At 32.9% G+C, this 15754-nt stretch overlaps 1 protein-coding gene across 5 annotated transcripts in view; it reads left to right on the forward strand.

Annotated features, from left to right (window-relative positions):
* Nucleotides 1-14974, forward strand: part of LOC143256203 (PDZ and LIM domain protein 3-like) — a 41363-nt gene extending 26389 nt beyond the window's left edge. For 2 of the 5 annotated variants that reach the window (XM_076513078.1, XM_076513081.1), the window contains 5 exons: nt 6834-6982; nt 9644-9920; nt 10924-11073; nt 12607-12794; nt 13791-14974. In XM_076513078.1, the coding sequence (XP_076369193.1) occupies nt 6834-6982; nt 9644-9920; nt 10924-11073; nt 12607-12794; nt 13791-14052 (1026 nt within the window). In that variant the 3' untranslated portion in view covers nt 14053-14974. Of the gene's footprint in view, nt 1-6291; nt 6426-6833; nt 6983-9643; nt 9921-10923; nt 11074-12600; nt 12795-13790 lie in introns of those variants that run through there. The other 3 variants (XM_076513077.1, XM_076513079.1, XM_076513080.1) reach the window with 2 other exon arrangements.
* Nucleotides 14975-15754: the final 780 nt, after the last annotated feature.

Below are 15754 nucleotides of genomic sequence, written 5' to 3' on the forward strand. Positions count from 1 at the left end.
GTTTACAGAACTAACAGTTTACGCATGAGCAGTGAACACATTTTGAATATATTTATTGATTTGTAACTTTATATAGGAATTGCCATTACGGTTTAGCAATGACATCACAGTGCCTCCTGTAATAGACTACAATATTTTTCAGTACTCAGTTACATTTGCAACGGTATGCTATTTTATACTGATTTCAACTCGCTGAACGACTTGTATCCTTTCACTCAACCACGTACTTGTATTTCTTCAACGACTAACACTGTGTAACAAAATGTTTACTTTTTCTTGCTCCTGGACATAAAGTGTTATTTCCCAATTGCTTATGCTTAAAGTAAATGGAAAAGACCTATTTGTCTCTTCACACTTTGCTTTTGTGATCTGGGAGCATATGACGAAAACATGATGGGAGACTATATTTGGAGGCTAATACGTGAAAGTGATTTACATTACAGTCACAAATCTCGAAAAACTTCTCACTTCTAAACGTTTTTGTTCATTTTTGTATAATTTCAGTATAAATACATGTAAATCTTGATTCATAAGTTGTTTTATTCAGACTTATGTAAATGAAAATGTGCAAATTTGCCTGTTTTTACACAGAAAATAGGTTAATTTCTAAATTTCATTATCCATGTCACAAAAGCAAAGTTAAGGGAATAATGGTAATTTTCTGTACTTTTATAGCATAAGAATTTAAGAAATAACACATACTATCCAAGAACAAAATTTGTGTTACATAACGTAATTTCTCTATGACGTGAACTAGTTATAATTTTGACTTCTTGACCATTTTCGTCTGATGCTGACCATATTCTCTTTGTGCCTACAGGTTATGACCTAAGGAATAGCGAACACAGATGTTCTGACTTACAAATAGCCAACTCTTTGATAACATTTTACTAGTCCTTACGTTCCACTCATAATTATACCTTTTGGCTCTTTCGACTTTACTGACCATTGGCTGCTACGCATGTGACTGTTTGACCACAAGGAATCTTTACTTAACGTCTGCTAAGTTTGTATCTCTCTGACTGTTAAATTCCACATGGTTTTGACTTATTGGTCACCAATAACTAGTGTATTTAAATAAACATATTTTAACGACGTAATATCGCCATGTTGGAAATAACAGCTGCTCGTTCAGTCACAATATATTTGGAAATAGTTATGAAAACAGAGAATATAATCAAGGAAATTATAATTAAGGAGATTGTTACCCCATCATTGAATGAAAACAAAGAGCAACGTAATACACTCACCTGTTTATAATTTATATTACGACAGGCAGCCATCCAACCGAACTGGCAGTACCTCATCATTCATACTGATCCCAGAAGTAGTCTGGTAATTCACTTGTAGCCGAAAGGCTACACAATAAATATGAAGAAATAAACATATTGAGAGAATTTTAAACGTTTATTAGGAGCTGTATGTAAACTATGAAGAGAATATATAAAACTATAACTATTAATAATAGAATTGGTCAAGCAGAATGTAATTATTAAGTGGATTTCGGTAAGCAATGACATATTGGTAAGGATATTTCTTTAAGGGAGAGATGGCACAATAATATATTAGCGAGGATATTTTTTTAAGGGAGAGAAAGCGCAACGACATATTGCTGAGGATATTTCTTTGTAGAAGAGATAGCACAACTACACGTTGTTGAAAATATTTTTTAAGAGAAAGAACAGTGTCATGATGTTGATAAAGTGAGATGACTCGAACTTTCCTCAGTTTTATGTTTTAAGAAGACTCTAATTTTCTTCACTCTACAGTCATGTGAAAGAGTTAGGACACCCAATGAAAGTCTGTGTATTTTGTAACATTTTTTGATATATAGATATTTAATCTCAATTTTAACAATACTGAAATATTATAGGAATATAGCTAAACAATTAAAACTGAAGAAAAGACTTTTCAAGATCTTCTGTAAATATAATTCAACCAAAATGCATATTCTAATTGAGGAAAAAGTTAGGACACCCCCACATTTATTCCCACTTAAAATGGTTCAACTCACACATAGGTTTATCACACCAGGTGCACATGATTAGAGGATCGTTACTCAGCATTTTGAATGAGGTTTTCCCTACTTATACCTCAGACATTTAGTTTGGTGTGTTCCTGACTGTTGAAGTGAGAGTGAGCCATCAGAAAGAAAATTGTAGCAGCTTATGAGTCTGGTAAGGGATTTAAAAAGATCCCAAAAGATTTTGAAATCAGCCATTCCACTGTCCGGAAAATAGTCAACAAGTGGAAGGCTTTCAAAACAACTGCCAACATCCCCAGGTCTGGTCATCCAAGCAAGTTCACCCCGACAGCAGACCGCAAGATGCTAAAAGAGGTCTCCAAACACCCAAACATATCATCACGGGACCTACAGCAGCCTCTGGCAGCTGTTGATGTGAAAGTGCATGCCTCTACAATCAGAAAGAGACTGCACAAGTTTAACTTGCATGGGAGGTGTGCAAGGAGGAAACCTTTGCTCTCTAAGAGAAACATCAAGGCTAAACTGAAGTTTGCCAGAGAGAATGTAGACAAAGACAAGGACGTCTGGAATAATGTTCTTTGGACAGATGAGTCCAAAATTTAATTATTTGGACACCAGAACAGAGGACATGTTTGGCGTAAACCAAATACAGCATTACAGGAAAAGAACCTCATACCGACTGTGAAGCATGGAGGTGGAAGTGTCATGGTTTGGGCCTGCTTTGCAGCAGCAGGACCTGGACAGCTCACAATCACAGAATCCACCATGAATTCTTCTATGTATCAGAGAGTGCTTGAGGATCATGTGAGACCATCTGTACGAAAATTAAAGCTGAAGCGGAACTGGACCCTGCAACACGACAATGACCCAAAATATACCAGTAAATCCACCAAGGACTGGCAGAAAACTAAGAAATGGAGAGTCCTGGAATGGCCGAGTCAAAGCCCAGATCTTAATCCCATTGAGATGCTGTGGAGTGAGTTGAAACGGGCTGTACATGCAAAAACGCCCTCAAACATCTCACAGCTGAAATAATTCTGCATTGAGGAGAAACTTTCTTCAGACCGATGTTAGAGATTGGTAGATGGCTACAAGAAGCGTCTCACTGCAGTTATTTCAGCCAAAGGGGGTAATACTAGCTATTAGGGGATAGGGTGCCTCAGCTTTTCCTCAGTTAGAGTATGCATTTTTGTAGAATTACATTTACAGAAGATCTTGAAAAGTCTTTTCTTCAGTTTTAATAGTTTAGTTATATTCCTATAATCTCTCAGTATTATTAAAATTGAGATTAAATATCTATATATCCAAAAATGTTACAAAAATACACAGACTTTCATAGGGTGTCCTAACTTTTTCACATGACTGTATATTTCAAGATGACTCGAACTTTCCTCAGTTCTATATTTCAAGGCGACTCGAACTTTCCTTAGTTTTATGTTTCAAGAAGACTCGAACTTTCCTCACTTCTATATTTCAAGGTGTCTCGAACTTTCCTCAGTTCTATATTTCAAGGCGACTCGAACTTTCCTTAGTTTTATGTTTCAAGAAGACTCAAACTTTCCTCACTTCTATATTTCAAGGTGTCTCGAACTTTCCTCAGTTCTACGTTTCAAGATGACTCGAACTTCCTTAGTTTTAAGTTCCATTTTGTAACTCTTTCGAATGTTGTTACACATATATTACCTGTTCTTAAGCAAGGAACTGTCCTCTTATGGTTTGATTGGTTATGTTATATGAATTATATTTCACGACATTTTAATCCAACTGATATAAGATTAAAATGCTTTATAATTAAAATTCATATTAAAAGTAATATTTTGTATGAAACATATCATTGTTGTGTTGTTTCACGTTCGTATAATTATAAACTCTGAGACTAAAATATGTTTATTTTTTATATTCAACTGTGGAATATTTTTTATCCTTCATCTTCCAGAACTAATCAGTTCTTCATAAAGCATGTCTGTAAATAAAGATTATTTTGTGCAAATGTAATCTAAAGATTACCGTCTTTAATTGAAACATAATTTCCATTATCCTAACGAAAACAACCACTTTTGAAGAAAACAGTCTTAATTATTCCAAAATAAAACAATCCGTAATGACGAGAAAACCCACTTGTAGAGAAGATTATATATCTAAAAACAGCTGGTATGGATAGAGAAAGCACTATGTAGAGGAGCGAACAGCGTTTCGACCTTCTTCGATGATCAAAAAACGTCGAAACACTGTTCGCTCCTCAACATACAGCTTTCTTTAGTCATAGCAGCCATTATTACATATATATATATATAAATAAACACAGTTTTCTCTGATGTAAATCAATATATGTTACAATAACTTAATTAAAAACTTCCATTATTTACTAATAGTTCTATGTAGTTTCCGTAACACAAGCTTCTAAGCTTTGACAATAGCCTTCTATTGTTTATGTAACACAAGCTTCTAAAATTTAACAAAAGCCTTCTGTAGTCTATGTAACACAAGCTTCTAAGCTATGACAATAGCCTTCTGTTGTTTCTGTGGTACAATATTCTTAGCTTGGACAATAGCCTTCTGTGGTGTATGTAACACAAGCTTCTAAAATTTAACAATATCCTTCTGTAGTCTATGTAACACAAGCTTCTAGGATTTAACAATAGTTTTCTGTCGGAAAACCTGACAAACATAAGAATTGTCGACAAAAGGAATAAATAGAAACTTTCAAAGTGCTACTCATGCGAGGGAAATCATGTTTTGTGTTTTCTCCACTGGTGTACTCTACACCGTTAAGGCTACGTTAAGTTGTTTTAGTACTTGCCTCAATCATTTCTGTCTATAAAAATACAACACACGCAGCAAGAATCAGTACTACATGTCTTCCTGGACTCCGAATATCTTATAAAGAATCACAGGAGGCTATGGATGGTTTTTAGCCTAATTTATGATGAAACATTCACTTTAAATTCGAGGTAAAACTAAAATAAAACACTTATTGCTCGACTTGGTGGAAATTTAAAACTTAACCCCATCAAATATTTTATTTCAACTACAAGAAGAAAAAAAAATTTATTGTTAACAACAAATGTATACAACATAACACAAAATATGTATCATTAACAAATCGTGTTTGTGAAATTGTAAAGCAAAATTATTAATCACATCGGATGTTTCTATCAATCTATCGGATGTTTTAAAGTTTGTAATTTCCTCTTTACATTTAATTTAATTACCGATTACAACAAACGAATTACTGCCTCCCCGGTGGAACAACGTTAACATCGGAGTTCAATTCCCCAGGGTAGACATAGCAGATAGCCCAAAGAGGTTTAGCTCTAACACAAACAAAATAAAGTGATTAACACCTGTTTTCAGTTTGATAACACTACGGTATTTCATTAACTTCTTTTTTAACGTATTTCAGACCATTATCTTCATAAAAAACAAAGTAATTCATTTCTTCTAATGTTCTTTGATAGATACAGAGTTTCGTCTTCTAATGTTCTTTGATAGATACAAAGTTTCATCTTCTAATGTTCTTTGATAGATACAAAGTTTCATCTTCTAATGTTCTTTGATAGATACAAAGTTTCATCTTCTAATGTTCTTTGATAGATACAAAGTACAAAGTTTCATCTTCTAATGTTCTTTGATAGATACAAAGTTTCATCTTCTAATGTTCTTTGATAGATACAAAGTTTCATCTTCTAATGCTCTTTGATAGATACAAAGTTTCATCTTCTAATGCTCTTTGATAGATACAAAGTTTCATCTTTTAATGTTGTTACTAACCTTACCTGTTTTATGTAGCATGAAAATTTAACCAAATGTACACTAAGGGTTTGTTTATAAAATTGTAGTGTTTTTTATCTGTCGTACTTTCTATATCGATTTTAACGTATTTATAAAATATTTTACTGGAAAGTTGTAATATGTGAAATTAATATCTAGTTCTTAACATAAAAATATGAAACGTTTACATATAAAAACAAACTTGTTACCTGATTTACCTGCAGTAGTAATGATATAGTTAATATTTGAAAATGAAATTGAGCGATAACTTCTTAATGATGAATTTTTGAAGTATGTATATTAGGCTTTACTAATTACTTATTTACCGTTATTCAGCCATTTAGTAAGTACTATTAGTCTTAAGTTTTCTTTCTTACTTCATTTATGCAAAATATGACCAGGTGATGCAATAATTATTTATTTTCACAATTTTAAATTCATTTTAGAGGATTACAGAAACTTAGGACCTCTTCTCGTAAATCTTCGTCAGTTACGATATTAGTTACATACTTATTTAGACGACACAATATTATGACTCTTGATTTGTTAAGTTTCATGTTATTTTCTTATAATTAAAGAATCTATTGCCAAAAGTCCTCATGTAAGAACAAATAACAGTTGGGTGTTCAGTTCTAAAAGTGTTAGGTGGTAATGTTCTATAGCTGTTTCGGTGAGTATTGCTTCCAATTTAATATTCATTAGGCCTAACATATTAAAATCGTTACTTATATTGCTGAGGCTTTAAGACTGTATTGGTTTAATTGAATAAAACCAATTATCTATTACCGAATGTTCTTTGATTTTCAGTTTTAACCAACGAATCACATTAAAACACTGGTAAAGCAAAGTACCGCTCACAGCCAGATATTCTACAGTGTATGTGAATATTTCACCTTTACATGGAAAAACTATGAAACAAAGAGTCTCCCACCAGGTTTTGTAACCACTGTTGTAAACATAACATTTCGGTTTAATGGACAATAAAACTACATTATGGTGGTTTGTGACTAGTGATATTCTTGTTTTGATTGGCAATTGTATTGTTTTTTGGATTGGAAGACTTTGTTCCTATTTGCAGGTCTTTCTTGGAAGCCCATCAGAAGGGGAACTTCACAGGGGAGATGTTATCATGAGGATAGGGGGTCGAGATGCTAATCGACTTACTCACCAAGAGGCTCATGACATCATTGTCAAATCTGGTAATACACTGAAGCTGGTTGTTCAGAGGTAAAGACAGAACTTTTTGGTTGAAACTATTTATTAACACCAGTAAATGGATGCCTACCAGAGATAAACTCAATAATTAACACCAGTACCTTAAAGTCTGCAAGACCCAAACACAAAGAATAGCCAAATAAAAGAATAACTGTTAACACCAGTACTTGAATGTCTACCAGAGTTAAACACAAATAATATTTATTAACACCAGTAGCTGAATGTTAACCAGAATTAAAAAAATATCTGTTAACACTAGTACTTGATTTAAGAATAATTAGTTAAAGAAAAATAACATCCAAATAAAACAATATCTATTAACACCAGTATTTGAATGTCTACTATTAACACAAGTATTAGAGTGTTTGCTATTAACACCAGTATTTGAGTGTTTGCTAGGGTTACAGAAAATTAATATCCAGACTTGAAGATTTATGTGAGCCAATATATTCAGTCAGTCTTTTTACATATTTAAACGTTAAACACATGTAAAAAAATGTCACTTTCGTAAACTGGCAATATTCCCGTAACAATATCTACCTCCTCCACAAAACTGAATATTAATGATGAGCGACGTGTCATATTATATTAGAATAAAATTAAAAATGTTAAAGTACCACAGATGGGTACTTTAAAAATAAAAATATTAAAGTACCACAGAACGATACTTTAAACATAAAATTAAGAATATTGAAGTACCACAGAAAGATAGTTTAAACGTGAAGAAATTAAAATATTAAAGTACCACAGAAAGATACTTTAAACATAAAGTAATTTAAAATATTGAAGTAACCTGACGATGACCGAAGAAGGTCGAAACGTTGTTCGCTCTTCAATGTAAAATATTTTCTCAACCCAAACAACCGTTTTTGGATATATATTAGTATATGTTCGAATGTCTACTCCTGTCTGCTTACATTTTACCCTTGTTTTGACATTGTTTGGGACCGTAAACAGTCGACTTAATCGTGCTGGGTAAACATTGGTATAGAACACTTAATATTTCAAAAGTGTTTGGAGTGTCCTAATCGACTTAATTGAAGATACTTTTGTTTATAGTGTCGTTAGAAGACGCTTTCTGTGTTGCACATTTCATAAGCACTCGTACAAGTGCCTGCAGTTTATTATACTGTGAATGGTGTTGTTATTCTCACAAGTGGATAGTTTTAACGTTACACGTAGACAGCGACGGGTTGTTCACAATATCTACTTGCTACCTCGCGAAGTGTAACAGTGTACCGTTGCGATAGTGAGTGTATAGCAGTCCGTGAACTGTTGTAGTTGTGACGGTGAGTACATATACATGTAACGTAAACTGTTACTATAATAAATATACAACATGAATTGTAATTTTTATGTTAATTTTATCTGACCAAATATTTAGTATTAGTATATTACTTAATTTAGATATGACCTGAAACTCTTTTAAGTATTGGGTAAAGCCTTGAGCAAATCCGACTTGTAATGTGTAATAAGTACCTCACTAGGTATTTAATACGTCACGTGGTATGTATCAAGTACTACACTCGGACATCTAATATATCATGTAATGTGAAACAAGTACCACACTAGGACATTTAACACATCTTGTGTAGTGTAACAAGTACCACATTAAGACATTTAATACATCTTGTGGAGTGTAACAAGTACCACACTAAGACATTTAATACATCTTGTGTAGTGTAACAACTACCACACTAAGACATTTAATACATCTTGTGTAGTGTAACAAGTACCACACTAAGACATTTATTACATCTTGTGGAGTGTAACAAGTACAACACTAAGACATTTAATACATCTTGTGGAGTGTAACAAGTACCACATTAAAACATTTAATACATCTTCTGTAGTGTAACAAGTACCACACTAAGACATTTAATACATCTTGTGTAGTGTAACAAGTACCACACTAAGACATTTAATACATCTTGTGGAGTGTAACAAGTACCACACTAAGACATTTAATACATCTTGTGGAGTGTAACAAGTACCACACTAAGACATTTAATACATCTTGTGTAGTGTAACAAGTACCACACTAAGACATTTAATACATCTTGTGGAGTGTAACAACTACCACACTAAGACATTTAATACATCTTGTGGAGTGTAACAAGTACCACACTGGAATATTCAATACAGTTTATGGTGTGTAATAAGTACCACATCAAGACATTCAATACATCTTGAGGTGTGTAATAACCACCATGCTGGAATATTCAGTAGAGCTAGTAGTGTGTAACAAGTACCATACCAGGACATGTAATACATCTTGTGGTGTGTAATAAGTACCATATCAGAATATTCACTACAGCTTGTGATGTGTAACAATTTCCAAATTGTTCAGGACTCACATCTGCTCTGTAGTGATATTCTCCCAGACTGTTAAGAACTATTACCAAAAGTATCTTGATTTTGTAGAGTAAGAGGTTGTATTTGTATAAAAAAAATATACCAAACGTTCACTTTGTCAGTTACAACAATTATGTATTTATTATTTAATTATGTATGTTACATTAGAGTTTCATGAGATTTGATTTGTCAATATATCTCTGTCTGTCAACCTGTTCACCAGCTACCCACACAACCGTCTATGCTTTGATTACGTACTTACATCATTGTATACAATAGGCCTGTAACTTAAATGTTGTTATATATTTTTTTCTTTAGGTTGGCAGGGGGAGCTTGTTCCTCTGTCACAACCCCCGGCACACCTAATCCTATGGACACTGGTCATCCTTTGGCCAATGCTGTTTCCCCTGCTTTTCAGCCCAAACCTGCAGGATTCTTCGTTTCTTCCACTCCAACGACCCCTATCGGTTTACCCACGACCAAAATAATTTCAGAATATCAAACACAACATCCTGAACCACAAACCTTTGCTGATTACGAACGACAAGAATATATGAACGAACAACAAAAGGAGCATGATATAATACAGAACCAGGTTTGTATATATCATACAAATGTTTATATCCTTATTATAGATATAATACAGAACCAGGTTTGTATATATCATACAAATGTTTATATCCTTATTATAGATATAATACAGAACCAGGTTTGTATATATCATACAAATGTTTATATCCTTATTATAGATATAATACAGAACCAGGTTTGTATATATCATACAGATGTTTATATCCTTATTATAGATATAATACAGAACCAGGTTTGTATATATCATACAAATGTTTATATCCTTATTATAGATATAATACAGAACCAGGTTTGTATATATCATACAAATGTTTATATCCTTATTATAGATATAATACAGAACCAGGTTTGTATATATCATACAGATGTTTATATCCTTATTATAGATATAATACAGAACCAGGTTTGTATATATCATACAGATGTTTATATCCTTATTATAGATATAACACATCAGGTTTGTACATTCTTTACAGCTGTTTATATCATGGGTATTCAGGGAGAAATGTTAGTTATCACAAAATAATTTGTTAATTTTGATGGCAAAATCTGTAAGATACCTGATTTAAAAACACAGAATAATAAGATTCACTCACATTTAACTTGAGAATTAGTGACTTAAAGTTATATTTTTTTTGTTTAAGACATGAAACAAAATAGCTTTAATGAAGGTGATTTTATTGCCCGTGTTCACTAAGTTATTGTAGATGAAAATACAGAAGTACTGGTAATATGATGTAGAAATTATTAATATAAGATATATTAGAGAAAATACCAGTGACATAGAATATGGCTATAGTGTTCCTTTTGTTTGCTAGTTTTATAATTATTTTATATATTCTATAATGTTTAGTCACAAAACTGTTGTTTTTTTAATAAACCCTTCTTTAAGTAAACACACACAGAAAGTCAATTTTACTGCCTAACTTAAAAGGCATGGCCTTCAAACCTTTTACTTCTCATGAATAGTAAGATATCAGATTAAGGCAATTCTAATTTCATGTCAGGCCTACCGAACAGTCCAGTTGGTCTTCCCTAAAGCCAAACCGAGACACGATATCCCCATTGGCTCATACCTTCGACATGTCCACGACCCAAATTGGAAGAAACCCACTCCATCTCCCAATCGTATATACGATGCCATGATGTTGGCTAAGGTAATGAATGAAGAACATAAGGGTTTTAGAATTCTTAGTAGTGAAATGGTAATATTAAACACTTGGAGCAAGATATGTGTTACTGATAACTATGTTTAACATATTACATTATGTTAGACACTTGGAACTAGATATGTGACACTTATAAGTATATTTAACATATATGATATTAGACATTTGGAGTTAGATATGTGACACTTATAAATATGTTTAATATATTACATGATATTAGACACTTGGAACTAGACATGTGGCACTGATAAGTATATTTAACATATATGATATTAGATATTTGGAGCTAGATATGTGACACTTATAAATATGTTTAATATATTACACGATATTAGACATTTGGAACTAGACATGTGGCACTGATAAGTATATTTAACATATATGATATTAGATATTTGGAGCTAGATATGTGACACTTATAAATATGTTTAACATATTACATGATATTAGACACTTGGAACTAGATATGCGACACTAATAAGTATATTTAACATACATGATATTAGACATTTGGAGCTAGATATGTGACACTTATAAATATGTTTAACATATTACATGATATTAGACACTTGGAACTAGATATGCGACACTAATAAGTATATTTAACATATATGATATTAGACATTTGGAGCTAGATATGTGACACTTATAAATATGTTTAACATATCACATGATATTAGACACTTGGAACTAGACATGTGGCACTGATAAGTATATTTAACATGTTACATGATATTAGACATTAGGAGCTAGATATGTGACACTTATAAATATGTTTAACATATCACATGATATTAGACACTTGGAACTAGACATGTGGCACTGATAAGTATATTTAACATGTTACATGATATTAGACACTTGGAGCTAAATATGTAATGCTGATAAGTATATTTAACACGTTACATGATATTAGACATTAGGAACTAGATGTGTCACAGTGATAAGTATATTTAACATGTCACATGATATTAAACAACTGAAGCTAGGTTTGTGACACTCGTTTAGTATTTTTAACAAGTTATATGATATTAGACATTTGGAGCTAGATATGTTACACTGATAAGTATATTTAACATATCACATTATATTAAACACCTGGATCTGGATATCAAATAGTAATCACTACGTTTATGGTATTTTATGATAAACATTTATTTAGTTAGTGTAAATATTTTCTTCAAGTGTGGTTTTTGTGGAGAGACATAATTACAATTTACAGATGTGTTTTTAGTAATTATTTTGCTTTAGTCTCCATGCTGATGTCTTCTTTACTAAAATGTCCAAAAAACAATCACAGCTATTTCTATATCAGTATGATTTAGTCTTCCGTTTATATGCTACTCAAAGTTTTTTTAAATAATATTTTGTACATTTCGTGTGTTTCTAGAACAATTTTTATCAAACAGATAAATCATTACATCTTCTTTCAAAATTCCAAGCTTCTAAGTATGCATATATCATTTTCAATTTAATTTTATAGTTAATATATTAGCAGTTAATGATCCAATCAAGGTGCAGGAAACTGTGAAAGGGGCTGGATTTTCACCCGCTTCTTTAAGCCCTGGTCGAACACCAACTCCTGATTCGGGAATTTCTGGTTCAAACTCGGGTTCTAAAGTCTTACATCGTCAGTATAATACACCAATCAACATGTACTCTAAACAATCTTTAGCCGATACTCTACAAGGCCAGACAGGAATTCTTTTGTAAGTAAAACATTTTGATCAAATACTTGTGCAAGAAAGTCATTTATTTCGTGTTGTTTTACTACATACATTAGCTTTATATGTCTAGTTCAGTTGTTACAAACATTTGTTTTACATCTCTAGTTCAGTTGTTACATACATTAGTTCTATATCTGTAGTTCAGTTGTTACATTAGTTCTATATCTGTAGTTCAGTTGTTAAATACATTTGTTCTGTACTTCAAATGTTACATACAGTAGTTCTATATCTCTACTTCAGTTGTTACATTAGTTCTATATCTGTAGTTCAGTTGTTACATCAGTTCTATATCTGTAGTTCAGTTGTTACATACATTTGTTCTATATCTCTAGTTCAGTTGTTACATACATTAATATCAAAGTATTTTGAATTATTTAAATTATTTATAGTTTCTAGTAAGGTTTGGATATGATACACGAACGTTCACACATGCCCCGTAATGTTGGTTACACCTTCAAGTCTTATGAAAACTATCATAAGTAAGTCGACTAACTGTATGTTTATTGCGAGAGACAATTCTCCATGTGTTTTAACAACATTCCTAACGTTACAAAGTCTGACAAGTAAGTCAGTGTATCGGTGGATACTGTGAGTTTATAACCAGTTCCTCACTTAATCAGGTTTGATGATGCTTGTAATTCTGAAGACCGAAACGCCATCACAAGTTGTTCACTTGACAAAGAACTTTAGTCTGATACACTCTATAAACACTTGATAGAAATACAAGTATTTTTATTTAAAATTGTTTGTTTCGTCATCTCACCTAAGTCTCACAAGTTCTGTGCTACCTAAAACTTAGTTATATCTCTTCGTCAATACGGGTATTTTCCCCATAAAATGCAGGTTTGAAGACGTAGATAAACCTATACAACAGTAAGTAAAGAAACTATTTCTAGGCAGTTGCAAGTGAAAAGTGTTGTTTGGTTTATGACCGTGACTGTATTTGTTGTCTGTGTAACTCTGCTTTACTTCTGCTAGTGGTCAAACAGGTACCAAGGCTGGCACCAAGATACAGAAAGCTTCTGACATCACCCTGTCTCCTACGTACCAGATGTTACAGCAAGAAGAAAAAAACAAACAACCAAAAGAGCATAAGCCGATTCATCACCAGCTGTACACAATTCCTGATTCTAAGAGTCATGACATTAATGCGTTTGGCATGCCCAAAGATAAGATCAACCAATCAGGCAGTTTCAACACATTGACGACCAAACTACTTACTGGCCAAAGCAGTTACTAGATGCGGTCGTGACTTCCCACAGTTCTGATGAAAAAAAATACCCATATTTGATTTATAATTCGATTTTAAGTCCGACAAAAGTTTTGAGATCCTGCATCTGGAATTTGCAATATCTGTACAATATCAAGTCCAAGCTCAGGTTGTTTAATATTTTACTTTATGAATGGTAATGATGTCCCCTTACGGTCAGAGTTCGGCCATGTCATGTTCCTCTAATCGCCCATTCTGTTGTCTTTAGGTTTAGTACTCTAATATAGAGTACTCTATATAGTACTCTAATCAAACTGGTATTATACCAATGTCTAATTCGATTTCTCACAACATGTCCAGTTCTACCAACGTCCCCGCCTCTGTAGTAAAACAACACAGTCACGTTAATTGAGCTGTGTCTAGTTAAAAAACAACAGGTGACCATCTAGTACTGTTAAAAGATACGTGATTACCGACTTAAAAATATTTAGCGGTTTTTATAGTGGCTAGTTTAAGAACTAAAAACAAGACACTTTAGAGAGGTGCCATGCCTATTTTGGACCATCATGTTGGTAGAGAATGACCTCATGTACCGTAAGATCTGATCAGAACTGTGAGGAAATCACCGACATTAAAATTAGTAGTGTTTCTATCTGGTTGTTTTTATCCCCACCCACTGCTGTCTGTGCTTTATATCAGTCAGTGTGTTGAAACGAACTGCTAGATACTATAATCTACCGGTAGAATTTGCTCCAAAGTTCTTCCCAAATAGTAACTCCACGTTAGACACAGATGGCGCTGTATCGCGTATCGGAGCCCTGCTTTCAAACAGTGCCAAGAAGTGATTTAAGTTCAAATTTCTTTATATATTCTAGGATATTTTTGATGACTTGAATCGTACAAGTCTATGTTCATTATTTCAAAACCTAATAAAAACTGTTGGTGTGAAAAACTCGTTTGTTGTTAGTTTTTCCAGCTCTGGACATTATACTCAAATCATCCGATTTCACTAGGGGCGTTTCTCTCGCAATCTGAGGGTCGCGGGTTCGAACCTTCGTTCAGCCAAACGTGTTAGCTCCTTCAGCCGTGGAGGTGTTATAATGGGATATCAATCCTAATATTCGTTGGTCAAAGAGTAGATCAAGAGTTGGCAGTGAGAATTGTTACGTATTATAATTTATCTCGGACGAGTCTATGATTTATTATGTTACATATTACAATTTGAAATAGTTTGAAACTTTAATTTTAATTTAGAAGCTAATTGAATGTCGATATGAGTTAAATTTATAATATCTGCCAACAAGAATGAGGTACACACTTTTCTTTCTTAACATAAATATATTTTAATATGCAAACAACAATACAATTTATAATAATTGTTATTTCAAATAAAGACTTGTATATAAAAGTTTTACAAACAATATCAAGTCTTCTCTCCGTTTTGAAAGTGAATATTTTATCGACACTTCACAGAGAGCGAATTAATTCTATGTTGGTACACAGGTACACTTCTCTTGACGGGAAAACTAGGTAGCTCTCTCATCTTGGCTGGTCTCATGCCGTTTACAAGCTGACTTTTCTTCGACGAAGCTGTTTAATGTCTTCGCTGAAACACTAACATCTGATGTTAATCCACTGAAGTTAAACAGTTTGTAATGTTTGAAATCTATAAACGTTCCAGATCAAGTATCTGTAGTTTCCTGATTAGTAAGCGTTTATCACAGTTATAGCC

Source organism: Tachypleus tridentatus, chromosome 7, assembly GCF_004210375.1.
Source record: "Tachypleus tridentatus isolate NWPU-2018 chromosome 7, ASM421037v1, whole genome shotgun sequence".
Lineage (NCBI taxonomy): Eukaryota > Metazoa > Arthropoda > Merostomata > Xiphosura > Limulidae > Tachypleus > Tachypleus tridentatus.